The 24424-nt window shown below is 39.6% G+C and overlaps 2 protein-coding genes across 2 annotated transcripts; both read left to right on the forward strand.

Moving 5' to 3' along the window:
- The first annotated feature begins 8938 nt into the window (after positions 1 to 8938).
- Positions 8939 to 11713, forward strand: LOC122417930 (uncharacterized). The gene is made up of 3 exons (XM_043431861.1): positions 8939 to 8988; positions 9703 to 9753; positions 11134 to 11713. The coding sequence occupies exons 1-3, from the start codon at positions 8977 to 8979 to the stop codon at positions 11347 to 11349; spliced, it is 279 nt and encodes a 92-aa protein (XP_043287796.1). The 5' UTR covers positions 8939 to 8976; the 3' UTR covers positions 11350 to 11713.
- A 5202-nt stretch (positions 11714 to 16915) lies between these two features.
- Positions 16916 to 24392, forward strand: LOC122418187 (endothelin-converting enzyme homolog). Its single transcript, XM_043432257.1, has 17 exons — positions 16916 to 17199; positions 17672 to 17750; positions 17828 to 17922; positions 18010 to 18066; positions 18334 to 18391; positions 19379 to 19563; positions 19917 to 20154; positions 20330 to 20582; positions 20693 to 20966; positions 21364 to 21519; positions 21602 to 21837; positions 21978 to 22087; positions 22216 to 22274; positions 22348 to 22396; positions 22652 to 22838; positions 23238 to 23414; positions 24121 to 24392. Exons 1-17 carry the CDS (start codon positions 17115 to 17117, stop codon positions 24292 to 24294), a joined length of 2472 nt encoding a protein of 823 aa, XP_043288192.1. The 5' UTR covers positions 16916 to 17114; the 3' UTR covers positions 24295 to 24392.
- Positions 24393 to 24424: the final 32 nt, after the last annotated feature.

Genomic DNA, 24424 nt, shown 5'->3' on the forward strand with positions numbered 1-24424 from the left:
TGTTTTCATTATATTAAATTTTTCAAAATTTTCTATCAATTTTTTTTCAATGATAAACTTTTATTTTCAACTTAATTTTTTTTATTATTCATTTTATTTCAACCCATTTTTTTGAATACTTAATAAAGTTCCATGCACTGAATCCAGGCACTGAAAAATGATTTCTAATTAATAAATCAATGAAAGTTTCATCTTTTAAATAATTATAATAAATCAATGAACCTTCCATTGATTTTTGCTTCCCCGATCGAAATCAGGATGGCAAATGATCAAAAAAATTATTGAATTTAATGAAAAAATAGCATTTGGTTAGTAAATAAATAAATAATTAGAAATCATTCTCCTCGGAATAGTAATTTTCATTCGAATTTTTTACTCATTGTCGATACTCCAATTGTTGATATCTAAATACAAAACAAAATTTATAAACAAACATTTTATTGAAAATTGAGATTTTTAAAATTATAACGATTAATCAAAGCAAGGATTAAATTTTTTTTTTTTTAATTTCCAATAAAATTTTCTTACATCATTGGTATTTCAAGCATGCAACGATGCAGCGATAAAAAATTGAAATTCAATGAAACTTTCCAACTCAAAAAATTGATACGAATGAAAATTTATTTATTTTATAAATCCAGTGAATATTGAGCACCAAATCTTTCTTTAGTTTGAGAATCCAACCATAAAAAATGATGTAAAAAAAAAAAAAAAAAAAAAATGGAAACTCGCCAAATAAAAAATAAAAATTCATCTCAGTATAAATGTTTTTTGTTTTTTATTTTTTATTTTTCAATAAAATTGCATACATCATCGAAGTATTACGCACGTTCTCTCTCGGCTCTTAAAAAAAATTTCATTGAGAATTATAAAATATAATGTTGGCGAGTGTTACGGCAAACTCCAAGTGAGTTCCACTCTCTTAGTTTTCTTCCGGGAAATTAAGGCAGGCCGGCATATAGCTTTCGCAAGGAAAAGTGCCTTCGCTCGCTCGTAATATCGAAGCACTTATACTCAATGCACAAATATAGATATAAGTACTTATAAATATATAGATACGAAAATAATATGGCCTCTGTGAGTATAATGATTTAAAATTAGCGTTTGCGAATCCATTCGAAAATGTGTGCTCGAACACGCGCTCGTTGAAGCGGCTACGTTCGTAATTCCTGATGTCCATTGCCGTAACAGGTCGAAACAAATCTCTCAAGAAATTGGCAAAAGCCGAGATTTCCCCGGTCGCGTGCCCGGGATCGATTACTTCCCAACAATAATGCATGTGATTATGCTCGATATGGGACTGGAAAAGGACTTTTATTTCGATGCTAGTGATTAACGAAAAAGTGTGTAAGGTTTTGGGAGCAATAATTTTTGGTGGGGAAAACGCTCGTGTTTTTATTGTTTTTTTGATTTTTCGGGTTTTTTTCGAATTTTTGAAATTTTTATCTCGTCGTTAGGAGAATTTTTTGATAATGACGACTCTCAGCACGTGGTTAAGGGGAAAAAGATTCGAGGATTTTGTAAGTGATCGAAAAGCCCGTTTTTTTAATTCGTTTACGAAAAAATATCAAATTTTTGTCCCCGGAACGATTTTTTAATGAAAAAAAAACTCGAATGTTCGGCTCGCGAATGATTCGAGAAATGTTTGAATCGATTGAAATAAAGATTGCGCATGAATTTCGAAATTCTTTGAGCTCGTGTGTTATTTTGAATTTAGATAAAAGAAATGTTTTCCTCAAATTTGTAATTTTTAGTCGAAGCATTTGATGCTTTTTGAAAATCGAGCGAAGTAACAGAAAAAGATGTTCGGGATTTGGGGATTATCGAAGAAAAAAAAAGAATCCGAGTGAGAATCCCCAGTCAGAGAGTGCGAAGAGCGCGCGAGCGTTCCGTCTCTTTCCCTTATTTTTCCTCTCGATCTCCCGAGTTGGTAGCTCTCAAAGTCATTCGCCCGAGGCTCTGGCTCACTGTGACGAGGTGATCGTCATCAAGATCGAGTCGCCAAGAAGATTTCCGATCGCGATATTTCTCGGCCGCCATTTTTGCTGCCTTAAAGACGGAGCCGATTATTCTCGAATGTGAACTTTTGAGGGCGAGCATCCAAGAGGAAAAATGTTGGCCCCGCCCCCCGCCAGGCCGGAGAGAATAATTGCAGCCTTTATTAACGCCAGCTGGGTCAGATTGATCGGTAACGATGTTGCCACGTTCCGTGCCCCCCCCTTAAAAACGGTATTTCAGAAGGCTCGTGTGCGATTTATTCGTAGATAAATTCTTCAGCGCAAAGAGAATATTTTTAGCGCGAGTTCCTTTTAATCCATTGGAAACCTCCTTATTCGAGATCTTTCCTGAAGATATTATGCAGAAAAAGAGGCGCATTACACTTTCTATAAAGTTATTTCTCCCACACGCCCCTTCTATTTTTTCCGATTTTTAAAAAGTTTTATTTTTATTGTTGTTTCTACTTCGAGACAAAAGACTAAGGAAATCTTGGCGAGAAAACAGCCATTGTTGCTCGGGATACTTTTTTTTTATGGCCTAGAGTCTCCGCTGCTGCTGGAATCACGAAGAATAGTCGTCTCGACGATGGGAACTGTGACGATCCTTTTTTACATATATTGCTGCAACAGCGGCTCAAATAATGGAGACTGAGGATGACGAAAGACGCTGAGGGATGTTGCGAGTAGAGCTGACGGAGCGGGGAGCTCCAGTGGGAAACCAAAAACAATGTAATTTCATCGGTTCGACGAGTAATTCACATTTTGTTGACTCGTTTCGTTCATCAGTGTGATACGAGTTCAGATTTATTCGACTTTTTATCTCAATCGATACAGCGATTAATATTCCGTTCCAATTTTCAATGAAATTTCTTAATTAAGTCTGAAAATCCCTGATCTCAATGTTCTCGGAACACGTCAACGGTTATTTGCAAAATTCGATCTAGAATTTGCGTGATTGAGCAATTAATTGTCACGAGACTTAATTTATTGCCGGCTATTCGGTCAGCTGCTTTATACAGAGTGTGCTGGGAGTTGAATGTGAGAGTGGTGGGCTGCGCGTGTCTTGAAATTCCGTTGCGAAAAGTCCTCATGGGTTTTTCTCTAAGACGCATAGTTTTTGAGATATCAGTGAAAAAGTGTGCGAGCCAATGATCGAAGTGGGCGGGGCGAGCGCGGTTCCGCCCAATTTGCCTCTCTCGCCTGGCCCATCGGTTAATATTTTTGTCTCGTCGATGGCGCACCCGAAAGAAAAAGTGAGGAATTTCTCTTCCGGATGCGGAATCAAAACTCAGCGTATCCCAAAAAACTTGTTTTTTTTTTTCGGTAAAATTATCTGCCACCATATTTTTCAGATTCGCGTAATCGAAACGAAGAGAAAAGTCCTCAAGCGTTTTCCATTACGACGCACCGTTGTCGAGATAATCGTGAAAAACTGCGTCAGCCAATGGAGCGAGTGGGCGGAGAGTGCGCCTGCCCCGCCCACTTCACCTCATTGGTCGACGCCGCTCCGTTGATATCTCAGGAAGGGTGCGTCTGAGAGAAAAGTGCAAGAGGAATTTTCTCTTCAGAATCTTCGGATCTAACGGTCCCCCATGAATTTGGATCGAATTTTCGAACTCCCTGTATAGCGCCCTCTGGCGTGAAATACTCGTACTTGGCGGGCTCTGATTCAGTCAACGAGACGTCTGAATGCGCGAATCGGAGACTTTGTACTAGGACTCGAGCTCTGCTCGCTGAGCAGATATGGGAATTGGTGGTTTGAGCCTCGGGGCGTATTACTCGTGTTCGCGCAATCGCCATCCTTGGCTCGGTGTGTCGAACGCTCGGGTATCTGGAGCACTGAGACTCCGTTTATACGAACGTTTCTACTTTACAAGCAGCCTCGTTTGCTCAGCCGTTATCAAGAGCGAGCTAATATGATTCTCGAGCCGCCAGGCTCATTTGACTTAACTGAAATCTCGTCCAGTCTGGATACGCATTTTATAGGCGACGTTTCCATACTCTGCTGCGCAAATTATGCACGTGTGTATTGGACTCGTTTTGATGGCAGTGCGTAGAAAGGCATTTTTATTCATTTATTATCCCCTTTTTTCGTTTGTTTTTGTGTTTCAGCGAGTATCCGCTTTCACTTCGACTCTCGTTATGATCTATTTTGGGGTTGCGTATTCAAACGTTTCGTATCTGCGGAAATGTACGGGACTTTCCGTTTCGGAAAAAAGTCATGAAAGGATGAACGTTGACGAGCCTCAAAATTACTTCGATTGGAAGCAAACGGTCTGCTTTACCGACCGAGTGGAGCGGAGAAACCGCAGAAAATTTTAAACCAACATTCCTCCGAAGCGGTTTTCGCAAACGTGCCCCCATTTTTGCCACTTCCCTCCACTCCCTCACCTTTTTTCGTTCCATTCGATCGAGTCGTTCCCCACATATCGCATTCTTCGTTCTCCAGGTGAGCGCTCATTCGAAATTGAGGTTAGGAACGTTTTCGCTCCGCCGCGTCGTTCCCGGGGCCCCTTCGCGGCTCGAAGTGCTTCCAAAAGCCTCGTAGAGCCTCGGTGCGTCGGCGGTCTCGTCAGAAAGCACACGACTAGAGCTCCAACTCGAAAAAATCGATGCTCCTCGACTCCTAACCTCAAAATTCCTAATAAAAATCGCTCCGAAGCCCCCAATTTTGTGGCCCTTTGACTCCAGACGACGGAATTCACTCGACCCTTCTCAGTGGCTTTCTACGAAGCTTCCGCGGTCCGATTAACAGGGATAAAAATAATTCTAATTTCGATTTTACAAATCCCTAAATCCGTTCGACACAGAAAGACCCGCGCGTAATAAGCGCGTCGTAATTTTTCAAACAACCCTATCTCCGAGTATGACACACCCACGTGGGTTGTGTGTTGCGTGAACCGCTTATTAGTCGAGCCTCCAACACCAAACAGGTGATACTCGCTCGTACTCACTGGAGCGGTACGTTCCCCGCCCCTTAAGGCCTTATCACGCGAGTACAAATTCTCGTCTTCGAAAAGACACGAAACAATCTGACAGCCGGTTCGAGCCGTCAAAGGGCAAAAAAACTCGATCTCTGAGAAAAAAACGAGGCGTTTTAATCGAATGGGACAGAATGGAAAGGGAAGCAGGAACACTCGGCCAAAAATTGGAAAATCTTATACATGGCAATTCCGGTGCAAACCACCGAAAAATCATGGATCGGAAAATCCTCGAGGCAGAGGCCGCTCCGATGCAAAAGTCCGTACGAATGAAAAAACGAGGAGATTCTCAAAAATTTCAATTTCGACTGGACCGATCGGGAGACAGCTCAAAACCCCGAAACTCGAAATAAAAATTGAACGTTTCAATGAACCGTTCTCACCGAGTGAAAATTCGCCGGGGGGAAAAAAAGAATTAGAAGAGAAAAAAAGAGCGCGTTACAAAATAATGAGAATCGTTAAACTTTCCAGAGGGCTCGCCTCGCGGAGGGGGAAATTTTGCAATAACTCTCCGAGTTACGAACAACGAGATGGAGGACGAGAGACCAGGGGAGGGGAATGGGCCTTAACATCCGTGTCTCGGTGGCTGCAGAGGCTGCATTTAAACTTGCAATAGAAATTACTCGTTCTTCAAACCCTACGAGGCGTTTCAGGCATTCCCTGAAGTTGGGAGGATTCGAAAATGGGATTCCACCCCTCGGACGGGGTTGAAGATGGCCGGAAATGAATTATTTGTATTTTAAACGTTTATTTGTATTTAAAAAAAAAAACGTTTAAATTATTTTATTTTTATTATTTATCTTCTTTTTCGAATCCCCCTCGCCAAAAATAATCTTCCTGCAAACACTTTGCAATCCCATTTTTCGGGAGTTTCAATTCGCACTAAAAATCTAGAGTTTTAAGGCGTTCGTATTAATACAAATGTCGATATAGGTGCAGCGCAATCGTTACGCAAGCGTGGAGCGTTGCGAGCGGGAAGAGAGACAGAAAAAAGCATAGCATAACCAGACATAATTACCAATATTGTTGAAAGAAAAAGGAGAGGAGAAAATGAAAATGGAATCGTAACGACGACGACGAAAACGGAGACAAAGAAACGAACGTACGAGCTCGGGGGCGTTTTCGCTTATCCTTGGCGCAGCCGGTAATTAGAGAAAAAATATTGGAGTCCACTTCGACAAGAGTTCGAGAGGAATGTGAACAAAGTCGTTAAGCTTGAGTTGTCGCGAGTGGAATCAAAATTCTCGTCAAAAGTTTAACAGCCACGTTCGAATAATGCTTTCGTCGTATATATTCGTTCGAGGACTCGATTTCGAATAATTTTGGCCTGACTCACTTGCCAGAGGGTTGTCGATATTCGACGTGGAAAGCGATAATTGGGCTTTCGTGGAATTGAAAATTTGGAAAAATTCAAAAAGATTTCTCGCTTTTGTTCGATTTTGAAAAAATTATGACCAATCGGCGGGCACGCTTGAAACAAAAATGAACGAGCGAGGAAGTTGAAACGCGAGAGGGATCGAATTCGAGGACAATGAGAATCGACCAATGTTTCGGACTCTTTTTCTCTCCCGAGCCATCGCGCGCGTACGCGACTCGAAACGATCTTTCGTTATAAAAACGCTCGAGTGAATGGAAAGAGCCTCGGTATTTTGACTGAAAATGGTTAGAAAGAGGGACACAAACCGCGTGCAATGGACGAGCAATGGCTAATGATCGAAAGCAGGGCGAGATCGAACTCGAACCGTGCCAAGGTGCGTTCATTTCGAACGCGTTTCATCCGACCGCGGGATCCCTTCATCCGCTCGATCTTCCTAAAATTCTTCGTGAAAAATCGCGAAACAGAAATTAGACAAAAATGTAGAAGCAAAAACCCGAAACCGGCAGTGCAAAAACTGCTTAAAAAGCTCTGAAAAAATCGACGAACCGAAGCTCAACTTTGGGCAAGAAACGAGAGAAGATTTTCTAGATTTCCAGAGCCCTGTCAACACCTCTCGTTGAGTTTGGTGCTGTAAATTCGACGAGAACTTCGTCAATCAAATAAAAAAAAAAACAACTGCTCATACGTCCGCAGTGCGGAAATCTCGATTATTTTTTTACCAGCGATAATTCGGACTTTGTCTTCCTCCACCGAACACAACGAGAAAATCATTTCATTTTTGCCGCCTCGTAGAATCGCGAACGATCGTCTAAACAACGTTGAAAAAGATAAAAAGAAGAAAAATCGAATAAAAAAAAGTATTAAGGCATTGGCCAACAGTGCTCGCGAGTCCTGCGAATTGCACAATTTCTCGTTTATTCCTCAAGAAACTGACACACCTCGTAATTGCTTGGTGGAGTAAAAGGATCGAGTGTGTTTTTTTATTCCATTCCCCCTTTTCTTTTTCGTTCTGTGATTCCTTCTAGCTCGTACATTTCGTATTTAGAATGATTTCGATGTTGCACACGAGAGGGGATTGACAAAGGATTAGGACGAGTTGCGAATTCATTCGATCGTCTCGTCACTAATCAATGCTGTTTGGATCGCCCCTCCCCGAAAGGAGAGACTTTTTTTTCGTTCTGCTTGGGGTAGCTTCATCCTTTTGATAAAGAGTCAGCAACGTGTGAAGCTTATTAATCGACTTCTTATCTCGCTGATTCTCATTCGCTAATCTTAATTCCTTATTTTATGAAATTTTTCATGACTTTTTTGCAGAAATTCTTTGAAAGTTTAATGATTTTGGCAAAACACTTGGACAAATTTGGACTTGGAAATCAACGTGGTCGCGAATTTCGTCGAATAAGACGTCGCGTCGGATTGCCACTTTGACAGTAAAACTGACTGCACCGACAGCTCGCTGAAACCTCCATGAAAGTACAGACCGAAAATTCGTTCGACTACGAAAATGATGAGTAAAATGTTGGAACGATTGTCGAGGAAAATGTTTGTTGGGGTTCGAGGAAATGAGCTACGAGTGAAGGTCGATCAACAACTCGAATCTGGAAATGAATTAAGGGTCTTTGGGGACCTTGAGGGTTGCCCGGTAACGGTGAAAGGGAATCTTTGTACTTTTCCTCTCGAGCCTCCAACGAGCATTATTCCAAGTGTCCCATAAATCATTCGAGTGTTGAGCACTGAATTTACATTTTTATTATCTCGTCCGACAACTCACTTGGAATTATTGAAAAATCAAGAATTCTCGAGGCTCGTTGAACGAGTATTTTCAGAGATTTTTCAAATAACGAATTTGGACCCAGTAAATTTGGGTCGATCCAGCGAATTGATCTCCTCGAATATAAAAAAGCTCTCAAAGCTCTCAAAATTCTCACTAAATTTATTTACTCGTTTCCCTGTTAAGAATTAAGAAATTAACAACTTCGAAGCTTCCCAGGATTCTTCAAGCTGCTAATTTTCGTTCCTTTGTACCTTCTATTCTTCCCTATTAAACTGAACTCCCCCTTAAAAAAGTCCAAATGAGAAGACAAAAAAATTCGAATAATCAAAAGAAAGAGCAAGAGAAAAAAGCACTAATGTCAAACTGCTAAAGAATCTTGAAGAATGACTGAATCTTTGCTGCTTTTTCTTTCCAATCCCCCCCCCTCGCAACAACGAAAAATAATAGTCAAGGGTCTCAGGGACCCCCGGGAACTCAAATCGTCGCCAGGAACCTCGCAAGAGGAACTTGGCAGATTTTGTCCTGGATTTTCTAACATCAAATGCAGCACTGGAAACTCAATGACTTGTATCAAAGTCGCGCGTATAACACGATGAAGTTTTACCACCTTACGTACGCACGCAAAGACTTTTTAAGTAGAATCGCGTTCGATTCCCGCCTCTCTCTCTCTTTCTACCGATGGATTTCAAGTTACGGGTGGGTAATGGCAGCTACCGTTACCCTACCAAACCCTCCCATAGCTAATATTGCAACTTACTGGGGCAGGGCACCACTATAAAAGCTAACCGCGCTGCCCCTACATCATGTAGTGCTCCCTGTCTTTCGCACAAGCAAAAACAATTCAACATGAAACTGTTCGTAAGTTGACCAGCATAGCCAACGCACATCGGCCAGGAGCACTCCGCTTCATTATTTATTCCATTGATTCACCATTTTTCACTATATTTTCTTGGCATTTTAGTCAATAATATACTTCTCTATGTTGGGAATGATAATTTTATTGTATTTTTGTAACGAAACGTTTTTGGGGCCTGGGGAATGAAAATTTGTTGAAAAAAATCGACATTTCGTTAGTAAGTTATCATTTTTTTGGGGACAAACGTTCGGGGGCCTTGGGAAGTGAAAGTTTGTGGAAAAATTTCGAAAATTCCGTCAATTCGTGATTTTTTATTATATTTTCTTGGCATTTTATTCGAAAATGTTTTTCTCCGGCTTCGGAATAATAATTTTATTATGTATTTGTAACGAAACGGTTTTGGGGCATGGGGAATGAAAATTTGTTGATAAAAGTCCGTACTTTGTAACTGAATTATCATTTTTTTCGAAACGAAGCGCCTCGAGGAGTGAAAATATCGAAAATTTATTGACTCTCACGAGAACTCGATTATTTCCTTACTAATTAATGTTTTTTTTGGCAACAAAGATTTCGGGGGCCTGAAGAACGAAGGTTTTTGGCTAATGTCGTCATAATATTTTGCTCAATTTTATTGAAAGTCGATGGCGATTGAATTCGCATAAAAAATTATTGTCAAATCGTAAGAGCGTTTGGTAACGTCGATTGAATAATTTCAGATCGTTCTCTTCGCCTTCGTGGCCGCCGTCAGCGCCTTCCCCGGTTACGACGTGAGTAAAAGCACCAATTTGTTCGACGCTTTCGTTCTCGTTGGAAAAAGCCAATTTTCCAAGCTCACCATCCACATGAAATCGGCGTTACTTTTAACACTCGAAAATTCCACAACTAACGAAATAACTGTCGACAAAAAGGGCGATAAATAACCTCGTGCTCTCACAGCAAAGGCTAAACTCACGTGAGAGCATGTCTCGGGGTTCGAGGCAGACAAAAAACCATAAACATCTTGACAAAGTCGTTGGAAAAAGATCGTTAAACTCGGCCCGATGTTTTCACACTTTTCCATCGCTTTTCCCCCAGCGGGATCGATAGTCCGTAATAACCGGCTCGGCCGAAGAAACTTCCGCGTGTTGGCTCAAACTCGGTTTCATTTCCTACACGCACTAATTATTGGATATTCATTTTTTATGGGCTGTGACATAATAAGCCTCTGGATGGGAATTTCTCAAATCGAGTAAATCGATATTTCGCAAGTGAATTTCGCCCGCGATATCACCAGCTTTCTAGTACTTAATCATCGAAATATTGAACTTTCGAATAGTGAGGTTTCGGGGCTCCGGAAGTCGCGACTCCCAACTCAAGCCGGTTTCATTATCGCGCTTCTTAATCTATCCTAACGTCCAGTTTCTCTCTGAACATTTTATTCGAACCCTCGGAAAACAGTCCTGGGAAGTGTGAAAAGAGTTTCGAATGATAAATCCTGATCGAGCGTGAAGAATTTCTTGAAAGAAATCGCTCGACAAAAGCCTCGAAAGGTTCAGGATTCGGAGGCCCGAACGAGTCCCACCGATTCATCTCGCTTTCATAAAGCATTAAAAAGGCATGGCAGGAGCGATGTCGAGTCATCAGTGTCAATAACCAAAAGTCTTGAACTCACTGGTAGCGTTCGATAGCAGACTGACGAAAAGATAGGTTAAATTGTGTTGAAAACGCACTCAGGTTCCATGGCAAGGAGGATGGCCGAGTTCGGGCTGGCAGCCGCATTCTGCTTGGCCGAGTTCAGGCTGGCAGCCTCACGTGCCTCACTATCCTCAGGTAATCGAGCGAGTGTCACGAGGAAAAGGTTTGCAGGATTATTCGCAAGCGAGCTCTGGTAACAAAGATAAGCGTGCGGGGGAGATAAAAGTGTAGAGCAAAGGCGATCGTGAGTACGAAAGGAGGCGTGAAAATCGAGAATTAAGGGGTCGTTGAGGCGAGTTTTCGTTGGAGTAGGAATCGGGAGGGAGGGAGGGAGGGAGGGAGGTTAAAAAGTTCATTTTTCGTTGGATTTTATTTCGAGAACGTTCGTTTGAAGGATGTTAAAAAAAAAAAAAAAAAACAACAATCAAAGCTTTTTGCTCAAGCTAATGACAAATGTGACATTTTATTTTCAGCACCACGTCGAGCACGTGCAGGTTCTCCACGTTGCTCAGCCCGCGGCTGTTCCCCCACTACACCCCCACCCCCTTAAGCTGGAGGCGCACAACCACGTCGTGAGGATCCCCCTTCACGCCAACAAGGTCTCCCATCCTCATCTCATCGGAGTTGAGCATTACCATGAGCCCGAGATCCATGTCAAGCCCGTCCATGGACACGGACACGGCTGGTAATTCATTAAAACCCCCTTGAACCGCGAGCTGACGATATTAGGACGAACAACGAATCAATAAGCGACCCCCACAACATGCGAACGAGGTCCGGGGTGGTTCAACATCCGGAACCCACCAAAAACAGCCCGACTAAATCCCCTCATTTCGAGTTATTTAAAAACCACTAGAAAAATCATTCTTCACCCCCAACCCCCACGACCACCGAGTGATCATCGAGCCCCCGACAACGAGCAATCATCTGAGCCCGGAAAGCCCCTTAAACGAGGATGATCACCGACCACCCAGTCTCGCCGACATTTGTCAATCGTCATTAAGGGTCTTAGCCCACCAATTTATTTCGAATAAAATCAATCGATTCATCATACTTTTATCACTGTCTTCACCTATCGAATACACCTGCGCGAACTGAATCACACTCAATGATCTCCCAGGGGCTTTGAAATTCGATGGATTTTCTGGAGCGGAGTCTTTCTCGCGTGTGGAAAAACCGAGGGGCGAGTCCCCGGGGCTCGTCGACTGGGGGGGGGAAACACGTAAAAAGTGATTTTTGGCTCCCCGACCCTCATTGCCCCGAACTTCCCTGAACTGGGATTATTCGAAAATACGATTCTCGTGGATCGTGGCCACCCTCCTGGCTAATTTTCGACCACGATTCCCCCCCGCAAGTCCCTTTTATCCACATTTTTCTTTTCCTCTCGAAAACCTCTATCTCGGCTCGAGCCCTCGAACGATTTTTCAATAAAAAATGAATCTTCGTGTTTTTTCGTGATTGAGGAATGGACTCGCTGTTCCCCACCGGAGGCGCTTCTGCTGACAATTAGATCGGCTGATATCGGGGAGGAGGGGAACTACAGAAAATCGATTAGTCTCGTGGCGGCGATTGATCGAGAAAAATGAGAGTTTGTGGAAAAATGCGATCGCTCCGCGCCGAGGCAACCGCGAGAGACGAATTCTCATTGGATAACTGGAAAAACTCGTTTAGCTGGACCAACATTCTCGCTCGAGTCGAGAGTCTTATTTATATGAATTCGACTATGAGCGACGCACCGCTCGCTCTCCCTTCTAAGTCCGCTGCAATATCCCGTGAGAAATAAGAAACGTAAGAAAAATAAAAGATAAAAAAAAAAAAAAAAAAAAAAACGGTAATTGCGTTCCAGTTTCTATGGATTGGATTATTTCTATTAAAATTCACAACAGACGCAGCCGCGAGTAAAAATTCTCGAGCCTACGCACTCGTGGAATTAATTAATTAATTCGCTCGTGTACCGCGTCGTGAACGTACCACCGCGTGTCTCTTTCGACATTGCGTGTGACTGCATCGCCAGCGGTAAAAGACCGACCGAGGAGCTCCTAAGCATTGAGATTTCTATCTGGGACCCTCGCTCTTGATCCTTTTCACCGGCAAAAACAATGCTGATGCATACTTTTTTACGGGCTCATAAAAAGGGAGAAAATATCACGAGATTCCGATAGAAAATCGAGAGATTTTGCAAAAAATTCATTTACGAAGATCCAGCAAATGTAGGGGAAACAATATTTTTCGAAAGATTCCGAAAAACATTTCGAGATTCCCCGTCAGCCCAATTTTTCCAATCCTCCATTTTTCCTCGTTTTCAAATATCCTTGTCGCGTTGACTAGCTTTAAAATTGCTGCCAAACAAATAATGTGGCTTCCAACGAGAGGAAAATAAAACGATCACGAGGATTTTAGTGAATTTCAACAAAAGTTCGAACAACGATAATTTTCGTTGAATAAGTAAAAAAAAAAAAAAAAAAAAAAAAAAATTGCACACCAAAAAAGTTTGAATCAATGAATATTGGTAAAAAAATTTGCGTTCCAACGAGAGGAAAATTTGGATTCACGAGACAAAAATAAAACGATCAATTTGACAAGGATTTTATTGAATTTGAAAAAATGTTCAAGCAACCATAATTTTCGTTAAATTGTTAAAAAAAATAATTGTAGACGAAACAAGTTTGAGTCAACGAACTGTCGAGGGCCATTACAATCATGAAGTAATCGACGATCTTGCGATGTCAGGTGAAGCCGAGTCATCCTTTTTGATGGGGTCTAAAAAAAGGGAAAATTATAAAAATATCTGACAAGTGGATATATTTGTACGTGGAGGGATACGTCACGAGCGAGTAAACGAATCAATTGAGGGTTGCCATGGAAGCGTTGAGTCCAAACAAAGCCGTTGGTGAAGAGCCTCGTCGTTAAGGTCTTGGCCTCAGCTGGTAAAGTTACCGCGTTTTTACCATGTTTTTTCGCGACAACAAAAGGGGAGGAAAAAAATGTTGAAAATCAATCTAATATCGTGGCATCGCGAGCAAAGTAATGGCGATTTATCGTGGCCAATAATCTGCTGTTCAAACTGTGCATCCGGGGACATTAAATGACAACAAAAGCCTGCCAATTGCGATAAGCCTTTTTCACAACGCGCTTGGCAATTTACAACACGCTACGAGCTTCTCATTTTTCTAGTGAACCAATCGTGAAATTATATTTTCGTAAATGAAAAAAAAAGTGAGAAATCGGTTAAATTGAGTCCTTTAAATCCTTTAAATCCAGTCATTTTTCTGGTCGATTTTTTCACTTGAAACCCAACCCCAGTAACTTTGGATTCAGAGTAACAAATGTTTGGGTTTGAAAATTTTTTTTAAATTTCAACTAAAGCTTGTATATTCACTAGTCAAAATTATCTAATCATAATATTTATGTCAATGAGAATTTTCATTTTCAACTTCAACATTATTTTTTCATTCCACATTTTTTCTCATAAGATTTTTTTTCCCTCAACCTGAAATTATTTTTCCAAATTGAATTTTTTGCGCAGTCCCACTTTTCGAATATTCGATTATCCGGAAACTGATTTTTTTTTTCAAATATAATCCTAACGGTAATTACACACAGGAAGAAAAAAAATCTCCACTCTATACTGATGGAGGAATGACACAGTTCGAGGACAAGACAAATCGCCTATGGGGCATTTTTTCCGAGTCCATTAAAACCGCACTTCTCGTAAATTTATCGCATGTCCTTGCAGACCATAGTTGAGTCGCTCTCTTTCATTGAAAAAAAAGGAAAAATGAATCATGCCAATGGGAGAGTCATTAAGAAATCGAGCTGAGATAATAACGTCAATTTTCTTATTCAAATGTCTCAGTAACTTGGAGACGTTTTTTGTTCAATGGATTTGGACATAAACTTCCGATGGAAATGCAGCCAGAACCTTTGTCTGTCTTGAAAAAGGACAAAAAACATTGAACGTAATTTTTTTTAAATTACGTTGAAAATATAATTAAATAAAAAAAATCGAAAAGTAAAAAAATAATTAAAAAAATCGTAACCGATGGAAAAAAAATGAAGTTTTTCTTCTACCAAAGACAAAGCACTCGAAGTTTTTGGCCAGAAAACATTTGAAATTTTGATCGATTTTTAATGGAATTTCTTGAGTTGAAATTCGGAGCAAATGGCCGTTGAATTATTCGGTAGTTTTCAACAATTGAAGGGAGTCTACAAACAAAACAACTTCAAAAGGCTTTCATGGTCGCGAAAAGGGATCGATTCTGTCACCTGAAAAAGTTTCGTCTCCTCGTATGTCCAACGTTCTCTGTATCGAACGAGTGTATAAATACAAATTTAGAATGGTTGGTAAATGGGTTTCGAGGAGGTTACTGACTCGCTCATTGTGAAGTTACGTTTTGAGTTTACCAACGTCCTCCTTCCTCCTCCAATCTCCATCGATTAAACTCCCCCATTTCTTGCTGTCTCATCGTTTTATTTGCCAATATAATACACGGTTCAAGGCCATTTGCTAAAGAAAGTATATCTCGGCTAGTCTGGTCGAGCATCTCCATTCTCGAAACTGGGCCACGTACGACTAACAAAAACAAACATGCGACGAGCAACTCGAATACACGAGAATACAAATATTTCCACGATCCTTTGACTTTTTTGTGTGTTTGAAAAAAGTCTCATTCTGTTTCGTTCTAATTTGGGTGGAAACTAACGAATCATTTACGTTTTTTTCCCTCGCGCCAAAACTTGAAATAAATTTCATTAAATAGACAAAATAAATATTGGTTTATCCTCAACATCAGCTCTAAATACAACTTGAATTCAAATTTAAATAATTTAATTTTTTTTAAATTATTTTATTTATTAGTTTTATTATTATATATTAATATAAAATTCATTATTTTATTAATTTGTATTATTATTATTTATTTTCATATTTTTTATTGTTATTATTTATAATATATTTATAAAATATATTATAATATTGAATTGTATGTATAATAATTAATTAAAATTGAAAAATAAATAGATAAAGAATAAAATAAAAGGTCGTAAATTAATTAAAAAAAAATCCTCGAAATAAACAAAATTTAAACAAGCACTTGAAGTTGAATTCAGAATAAATAGATTGAAAAATAATATTAAAAAAAGCTGCGACAATTTTTTTGTGTTAGTTCAAGTAGTTCGTCGAATGAAACATTTTCGTAACAAACTATTATTTATTTTTATCGTAATTGTTCGTAAAAAGTTTTGGTCTCAGGGAATAATAGAGATATCACGTAATTGCGGACGGTTGAAAGAAAAGTTAACGTAAACGATCGAACGAAACATCTAATTTAATGCTACAATTTTTTTCCCCTTCCCTTAATTTCTTTTTTCATTTGTCATTATTAGGCATCATCGTCTGCATTGCTTCCCTCTCTCTTTCGTTAAAACCGCATGCATAAATAAGTGGATTTGCCTTTTATGCATCGGTGAGTGCATTTTTATACTTTCTCTCTCGGTTAGAGGCTCGTTTTCCTCGCAAAATCGAGCCGCCACCGCCTCCTCGTTACACTTTTTATTCCCCATGTGTAAAAGCGCCTTCCAGAATCCAGAAGTACAACGCTCTTTACTACATTGCTCGCGTAACACGAAAATCACTCTCGCTCTCTCGAGCCCCCTTTCTCGGCCCACTTCGTGCACTCGATTCCGTAATAATCATGTTAATCACTTCATCACATCGCTGAAACACATTTTTTTCACTTTATCCAACATTTTTAATAAATTTTCAACGAAAAATTCCATTTTTTTGATCGGTATGACAAAGCAATGAAATTTATTGAATAATTCTTTTTTCAATATTCGCTTTTTATTTTCCATCATTTGATAATTGTTTTTCCATTTTTTTAGTAATTTTTTACCATCGAATTTTTGTTGTTGTTTTTTTTTTTTCTTATGTTTTGCTACTTTTTTCGATGGAAGGTTCGATTAAACGATTCGAGGGAACGATCGAGTTTTCCATCTTTTGTCAATCGACTTGGCTTTTCCTTTTTCTCGAACTTCTTCGCGCGAATGTCACGAACTAATAAACTTCTATTTTCTAACAATTTCGCAGCATTTTTGAAAGAATGACATTTTTTATGAATCCGTACGAGTGAAATTTCAATTTTTTTTTTCTTCTTCAGACTTTTGTCCTTTGAACATTTTTTTAAGAGAATTTTGTCGTTTTTATTTCTTTTATTTTGGGCTGTACGAAAAATGATTTTTTTTTTTTTTTTTCAGGCCTTCGTCCATTCCCATCTTGATTTCGAAGGACACGGAAATTCAGATTTTTAATGAATGACTTTACCCCGTCATTCGCTTTTGGAGGGTGACGACATTTCCGGATCGAAGAACGTCTGACAAGTTTTCATTTGCGATGAATCGAACCCGCATGGGAACCGCTGGTTGCTCGTCGCCGCGCGGATAACCCGCAGGTATTATGGACACCTGGTTGTCTCTCGAGGCTGCTCGGTGTCCTCAGTTCGATACGGTCAGTGGGACACTGAACATGAGCGAGGAGCGCAGTGAGTAAATTTTTAACGCCTCACGTGGCCGCGATATTCGAATTATCGAATTACGATTAATTCACTCGAATACAAATCTTTCGAAGGAGTTTGAAAAAAAAAAAAAAAACATTCGAAATGCAAGTTTTGAAGGGACCAAAAAGTTTTTTAACCCTGAGGAGAATTCATGCAATTGGTTGGGCCCGAATTAACGAGAAATTGTGATGGAGTAAAAGATGAAAATAAATAAAATTATTGTTTACAATTTTATGCAAATTTTTCAATTCTTGAGAAAATGAAGATCAAAATTTTTGTTCCATTGATAATTGACTTTTCTCGAAGATTGAAGTTTTTTGTATGAAATTGAAAAAAAATGAGTAAAAATTCGATTCAAAATAAAAAGAATTCGTGAAAAATAATTCTTTTTGGCAGAACTGACAAAATTTGATGGAAATTTTTTTCAATTTCATTACCAGCCTCTTTTTTTTCGCAGAAGATGACGAAACAACACCTTCCGTGTACACGATCGGCAGCGAAAGGAATTTGGTGCCCGTACGATCGAGAGCAGCATAGTGAGTGACTTCTCGATCCACGGAGAATCGTAATTTTGAAATCCTCAATGAATTGGTTAATTGACTATTTGTTGCAGTTTTAAAAAGCGAAAAAAAGGCAGCCTCGTCGTCGTTTTACTCGCTTTCATAATGGCTTCTCTGATTGCCTGTATCGTCGTACTTGCTGTACTTTGTAAGTTTCCAAATCCCATTTAAAACCATTCCATCCTTTCTCATTCACGATTCGAGCGAGCGTGAAAGAAATTATTTTTTATTACAGACTCGAGGTCGAATCGCGTGCAAGAGTTGTGTGACAACGAGCATTGCGTGCGGATAGGTCAGTAAACAAATATTCAATAAAATTTATATTTTCAAAGGTTTTTATGAAAAGTTAGTAAAGAGCAGAAAATTCAATTTTTATGAAAGTTTTTTCATTTTTTTTAAATCTCAAGTTTTTATTTATTGCCTCAATAAGCTTATGAGTCGCGTCAAAAAAAAAAAAAAATGATGAAAAAAAATAGAAATTGTCGAATGAATGTTTAAACAAAGTTGCTCAAATTTCGGTTTTTCTTTCGTTCTTACGAAAAATTGTTGCGTTACTTAGCCGCTAGTCTGAAAGAATCTATGGACACTTCTATAGATCCTTGCGATGACTTTTACGGGTGAGTAAAATTACAGAAGGGATCGACGTTTTTTTTCTATCACATTTTATCGTCTCTTTTTATTCTTCGTGTCACTAATTTTTCTCTTCACCCACCGAACGAACTTTATTATCAAATTGTACGCTAAAATTCACACTATTTTAATCACTTTGGGAACGCAGGAAGAGAACGAATTCTCGTTCAACTTTTAATTATTATTATTATTATTATTATTATTTTCTAATTTACTCTTTTCTTTTCATTCAAATGCAAGTAACTAGGAATACTTTTTTTTTGTCAGTATGAACATTTTGTGGAATTAGAATAATGAATCGCACCATGCAATTTTCTATCGAGAATTCTGTTTATACTGTGGAAAAACTGAGTGACAAAAAGAATTTTGCTGATCCAACAACATTTGTCGTTAAATCATCGGATGTTGGTGGACGAAATGAAATACGTTTAGGCAAACCAAAATCCAAATATCTCAGTTGTTGAATCTGCAAATTCTTTTTTTTTGGTGTCGTCATCAATTCGACTTTTGTTCAATCGAAATCTACATTTTATTTTTTATTTGAATTTTGCTTAAGCGGAATTCAAACTTAATTTCATAGTTCGATTCGTCCTCAATGAAAATCGACATTTTTTAAAATCAAATTCGATTTCTTTTTAACCGAAATTGAAATTCAATGTTTAAATTTGATTTTCACACACCCGAAATTTAAATTGAATCTTTTATTTTGATTTTATCTCAACGAAAATCAAAATTCAGGCGAAATTCGTCGATTCAGTGAATTGAGGAACTTCGCATCGTCGTTTTTCCTTGCAATCATGCTCACCGTAATTCTTGGAATATTATTTTATTTTGAAGGTAGATCGATTAGAAGGTGCACTAGATGTGTGAGCGTGGTGGACCGTGTTTACTGATTTTAATCACCGGTTTTTTTGGTCTCACTAAACGCTTTATGGTGCGAGTTATTTTGTGGTTTTTATCTCTCCATTCAACAGGTACGTTTGCGGTCGATGGTCCGAGGAACATTTGTCATCGGTTCCTGACAATTCCTGGTTCAGTGAGAGAACCGACCGCGTCACTTGGAGGATCAGAAATCTTTTACGAAAAAATCTAACGGAGGGCAAAGTCCCTTGGGCAGTTGGACAAGCAAAAAAATTGTTCGAAAGCTGCATCGATACCGGTAATTATTAAAACCCATTTTTGCCAACATAAACAATTAAAATTTTTTATTCTTTCGACATCGTTCCAAATAAAATCATTTTAAAAAATGGGGGAAAAATGTTTGCTCTTTTTTTACTGGCACAAGCCAAAATTTTCGATCGAAAATTGTAAAATGAAAGTTTTTGGACAAACTCAAAGTCGATCATTTAAGTCTAATAAATGTTCAATTTTTTGTCCCTTGTTGCTGAATGATTTCGGTAATTCGGATGACTCAAAAATTCGAATTTTCTCAGCCTCTTCGACCCAAACAAATCGTCTGACCTTTTTGACCAAAAATAAAGCGACAAAAATTCGTATTTTTCTCAATTTCAGAGTCCCTCGATTCCCTGGGCCTTTTGCCACTTTTTCAGACTCTCAAAGACCTCGATCTACCGGCAACTCCTGCCGCGATGTCGGGTAAACGTGGCAACGTCGTCCAACAGATGGCGAGGGTACGAAAAGTCATGAAAAAAGATGTTTTCGTCGGTTTCGATGTTGGCCCTGATCCCAGAAACAAAAGTCGAAATATCATTTATCTGGACATGCCAAGTTCGAGCAGTCCTTTGCCGAGGTGAGTAGAACGGAGGAAAACGATCGCCGATTTTCCAGGAACCAAGAAAATTGCGTGGGAGGAAAATTGGAGGAGAAATTATTGAAAATTTATGGCTCAAAGTAAAAAGCATCTGGAAAATGTAATGAAAAAAATTCTGCAGTCGAATGTTGAAAAATTTCTTCCAATAACTCAGCTACAATACCGAGGTCGAGAAAAAAGTGAAGCACATGAGATCGCGTTTCGAAAACCTCGAGGCAACGTCCGAGGATGATTCGAGCGAAGATACGTCCGCCGAGAAGCTTTACATGGCGAAGGTCATTCGTGAGATTGTGACAAATGGAACGACCTCCAATTGTTCGTTGAAAAACGAAGCGAGCGATTTTTGGAACGAGGAAATAAAAAATGTTGCTGACGCGATTTACGAGCTGAGCGGAGTTTTTTATTTCGTGAGTAAAATTGGCTTTTTGCTTTTCTAATAATTCATTCCCTCAGGGCAAAAATAAAATTTCGAGGGCGTCGTAAGGCGATAATAATGCTCAAAAAAATGCTTTTCCAGATGTCGAGATCGAACGAAAACGACACTGTCGCCGATGAGAATGTCAAGGACGAAAATTATTTCCTCGTCGACACGCTCCAGGAATTGACCGATCAATACGTCAAAGAAATGAACTCGAGCCTCGTCCCCCGGAAATTGTGGCGCCCTTATATCGAGGAGCTTTTCAAGGATGTCGAAGAGATCGATTTCGATAAGGAGTTGGTGCTCGTCTGGAATATCGAGTACTTGAAAGACTTGGCCTACCTTTTGGACGAAACGGACGAGACCGTTTTAGGTAAAGCCTCCAGGATTTTTCACTTTTTTCAAAATTCGAACCGAAATTGCAGCGACAAAATCGGTAAAACGAATCGGCCCAGTTTGTCGATATGGAATTAAGGGATCTACGGCAATTAGAATTTTCAAAAAATCCATTTTTTTATTGCCTTTTTCGAAGAATATTTTATTATTTTAAGAATTTAATTTTAGCAGTAAACAAGAATTTAAAACTTCGTAAAGTGGGTGAATTTCGAAGAGTCAACAATTTGGCGAACCGTTCGAACGAACCCGAAAAATCGGTAAAATTAATAAAACTAAATAGTTGACGGGAAGCCAGAAAATGAATGGAAAAATGTGTGGATCGACGATATCGAGCAATCGATAATATTCTAGTTTTTCTTTACCGATTTTTGTAGAAACAGCCATTTGGTGGATCGTTGTCGACATGATTGTTCCTCATTCGTCAAAAAATCTGCGTCTCCTGTGGGAGGAATACGTGATGGAGCTTGTGGAGGGAGAGTACAGCGAGCCAAGGTCATTGTACTGCGCTGGACTGGTGAACGAGATGATGGGTGAGCAGAAAAAGATTGCCTACGTTGGAAAATCGACGTAGCCACGATTATTGAATTTTAATTCATTTTTTCATTTTTCTAGCTATGGCTGTGTCGTGGCTCTTCGTGGAGCGAGATTTCCATGAAAACCAGGGGGTCCGAGTGGTCGAAATGCTCGAAGACATAAGATCGGCGTTCGCGAGCCTCGTCACGAGAGCTGATTGGATGGACCATGCTACGAAACTCGCGACCCTCGAAAAGTCCCGAAAAATGACGTACGTCATTGGACACCCCGATTGGCTCTTCGACGATGAAACCATCAACGAATACTACGAAGGGGTAATTCAAAATTCAATAATTTTTGTCGGCTATTCATCCCGAAATATTCGGTATTTTATGAAATATTGAAAAATCTTTTGCAACGTTGAGAATAATTATTTGAGTTTTGTTTCGACATTGAAATTTTTATTCATCTTCAGATAGACATGAAAGAGGACAATTATTTGGCGAACATGTTGATGATTGTTCGCCTGATGAGCGAAGCAGAATTGGAATATCTCCAGGAAATAAATTACCTCAACGAAACCTTGTGAGTAGTTGATCCATTTGTGGTAGTATTTTCACTGGAAAGGCGGGCTTCATTGGCCTCGCTTATTCTTGCGTTGAAGCGAATGTGGTGAGCTTTTTGGGAGAGACTTTCAAAGCTTTTTATTGCAGCTGGGGTGCTGAGCCAACGGACGTGAACGCGGTTCACACTTTCATCGTCAATCACATAAGTTCGTAGTCATTGGTTCACTTACATTTTGACGAAGTAAGAAAATAAACGAAAAATTTATGTCCCGGACGCAGCTGTTCCCGCAGGCATTCTCCAGTTCCCGTTCTACGAGCTTGGCCTCGAGTGAGTTTTTTTCTGGAGGAACGAACAGTGAAAAGCTCTTCCAAGTTATTTGAAAAATCATTGAACGATGAATTTTGAGGTTTTTGGAGCCACGATTTATTCGGGTCCTCGAAAAAATGATTTTGCGAAGATCGAGTGACTGGCGTTTCTTGAAAAGTTGCCTCACAGCCCCTTAAAAGTGCCCGGGGATTATTCTACTTTTACAATCGTTCTAAAAGTCAGAAATAAGCAACGAAAAATCTTCCATGTTTCAAGGGCCTTGAACTACGGAGCGATCGGGACAATTCTCGGTCACGAGTTGACCCACGGGTTTGATAACAGTGGCAGATTGTACGACGAGGACGGAAATCTCCGTCAGTGGTGGAGCAACACGACGATTCGTCAGTACAACAGCAAAATCGAGTGTTTCGTTAAGCACTATGGAAATTATTACATCGACGAGGTGAGATCCTTAAAATGGCCGAGTCGCAAGCTCGATCGTTTCAAAAAAAAATTCACGATCTAACGAGGACTAAATGCCCGATAAATAAAAGGGTTCTCGTTGAGTTCGAATGATTTTTAATGCACCTGCAGATTTTTTACATTCGTTTAATCTTGCTGAGCAGGCAAAATATGAAAAGTTTGAAATTAATTACTGAAAAGGAGTTCGACTGTCGAAAGACTGTGAAAAAATACTGGGACGACCTTGGGACCAGTCTCAAGGTTGGTCTCCTCCGACTACCTTAAAATTTAGAGTCGATCTCGACTTCGGGATGGTGACCTTCAATGGATGATTTAGTTTGGAGGAACGACCTTGAAAGCTCATTCGTAAGGAGGATGATTGAACGCTTTATTTTTAAAGGTAAACGATTACATCGATGGAAAACTTACTCTGGACGAAAACATCGCTGACAATGGTGGTCTTCGCGAGGCTGTGCTCGCCTACAAAAAGTGGCAGGATAAACACGGCCAGGAGCCGATGCTTCCTGGCTTCACTCACTTGACCCACGAACAACTTTTGTTTCTGGGCTATGCACACGTGAGTAAACTCATCCAGATTTGATAGAATTTCCTTCAGCTTCCTTGAAAATCATTTCCAGAGAGATCTGAATAAAAAATGTTGACCTTGAACTTTGTTGAGTAAAAAAATGTGCTTGAGTGAAATTCAAACTTGATTTCCTAGTTTGATTTCTTCTCAATGAAAATCCACATTTTGTTTTCAAATCCGAATTTTGCTTGGCTGGAATTGAAATTCAATTTTCAAATTTGATTTTCTCTCGATCGAAATCCACATTGAATTTTGTATTTTGCTGGTTTTTCGTCAATGAAAATCCACATTATCTTTTAAAATTCGATTTTTGCTTGACCGAGATTCAAATTAAATCTCCAAATTGATTTTCACTCGATCGAAATTTAAATTGAATTTTTTATTTTGATTTTCTCTCAACGAGAATCAAAATTCAAGTACGATTAGTGAATCGAGGAATTTCGAGTCGTTTCTTTCTTGCAACGATGCTCACCGCTATTTTTCAAATACAATTGTTCCAGTGTAAATTATAATTTCACTCACTTGGCCCTCGAGCAACTTTTGTTTCCGGGCTGTGCACACGTGAGCGTGCACTGCTCGCACCCAGTTTTTGTAGAATTTCTTCCAGCTTCCTTGAGAATCATTTCCGGAAAGCTCTCAACGAAAAACTTTGACCTTGGACGTTGTCGAGTAAAAAGACTTTTTCCACTCTCTTCAGTTGTGGTGCGAAGTCAACACTCCGGACTCCCTCCGATGGAAACTTCAGGACACTCACTGTCCAGGATACGTAAGACTGCGAGGAGTTTTGCGCAACTCGCAAGAGTTCAGCAAAGCCTGGAATTGTCCTTTGGGCTCGAGAATGAACCCTGAAAAAAAGTGCCAGGTTTGGTGAACCGCGCGACAGAAGAAAAATCAACGACGAGCTCGCGGGACCAAACCCCCGAAAACACTTGTAATGTACATATTAAAAATATTTATTTACTTACGAAACTGCAAAGTGTTCCATCATCGTTCCTCACCTT

This window comes from Venturia canescens, chromosome 11 (assembly GCF_019457755.1).
Source record: "Venturia canescens isolate UGA chromosome 11, ASM1945775v1, whole genome shotgun sequence".
Taxonomy (NCBI): domain Eukaryota; kingdom Metazoa; phylum Arthropoda; class Insecta; order Hymenoptera; family Ichneumonidae; genus Venturia; species Venturia canescens.

Bases quoted from the DNA above. Each gene is read 5' to 3' on its own strand.
- LOC122418187 (XM_043432257.1), top strand. From the start codon at position 17,115: ATGGACACCTGGTTGTCTCTCGAGGCTGCTCGGTGTCCTCAGTTCGAT. The intron at 20,967-21,363 runs GTAAAGCCTCCA...CGATTTTTGTAG, and splicing joins AACGGACGAGACCGTTTTAG to AAACAGCCATTTGGTGGATC. The intron at 22,275-22,347 runs GTTCGTAGTCAT...TCCCGGACGCAG, and splicing joins TTTCATCGTCAATCACATAA to CTGTTCCCGCAGGCATTCTC.
- LOC122417930 (XM_043431861.1), top strand. The intron at 9,754-11,133 runs GTGAGTAAAAGC...TTTTATTTTCAG, and splicing joins GCGCCTTCCCCGGTTACGAC to CACCACGTCGAGCACGTGCA.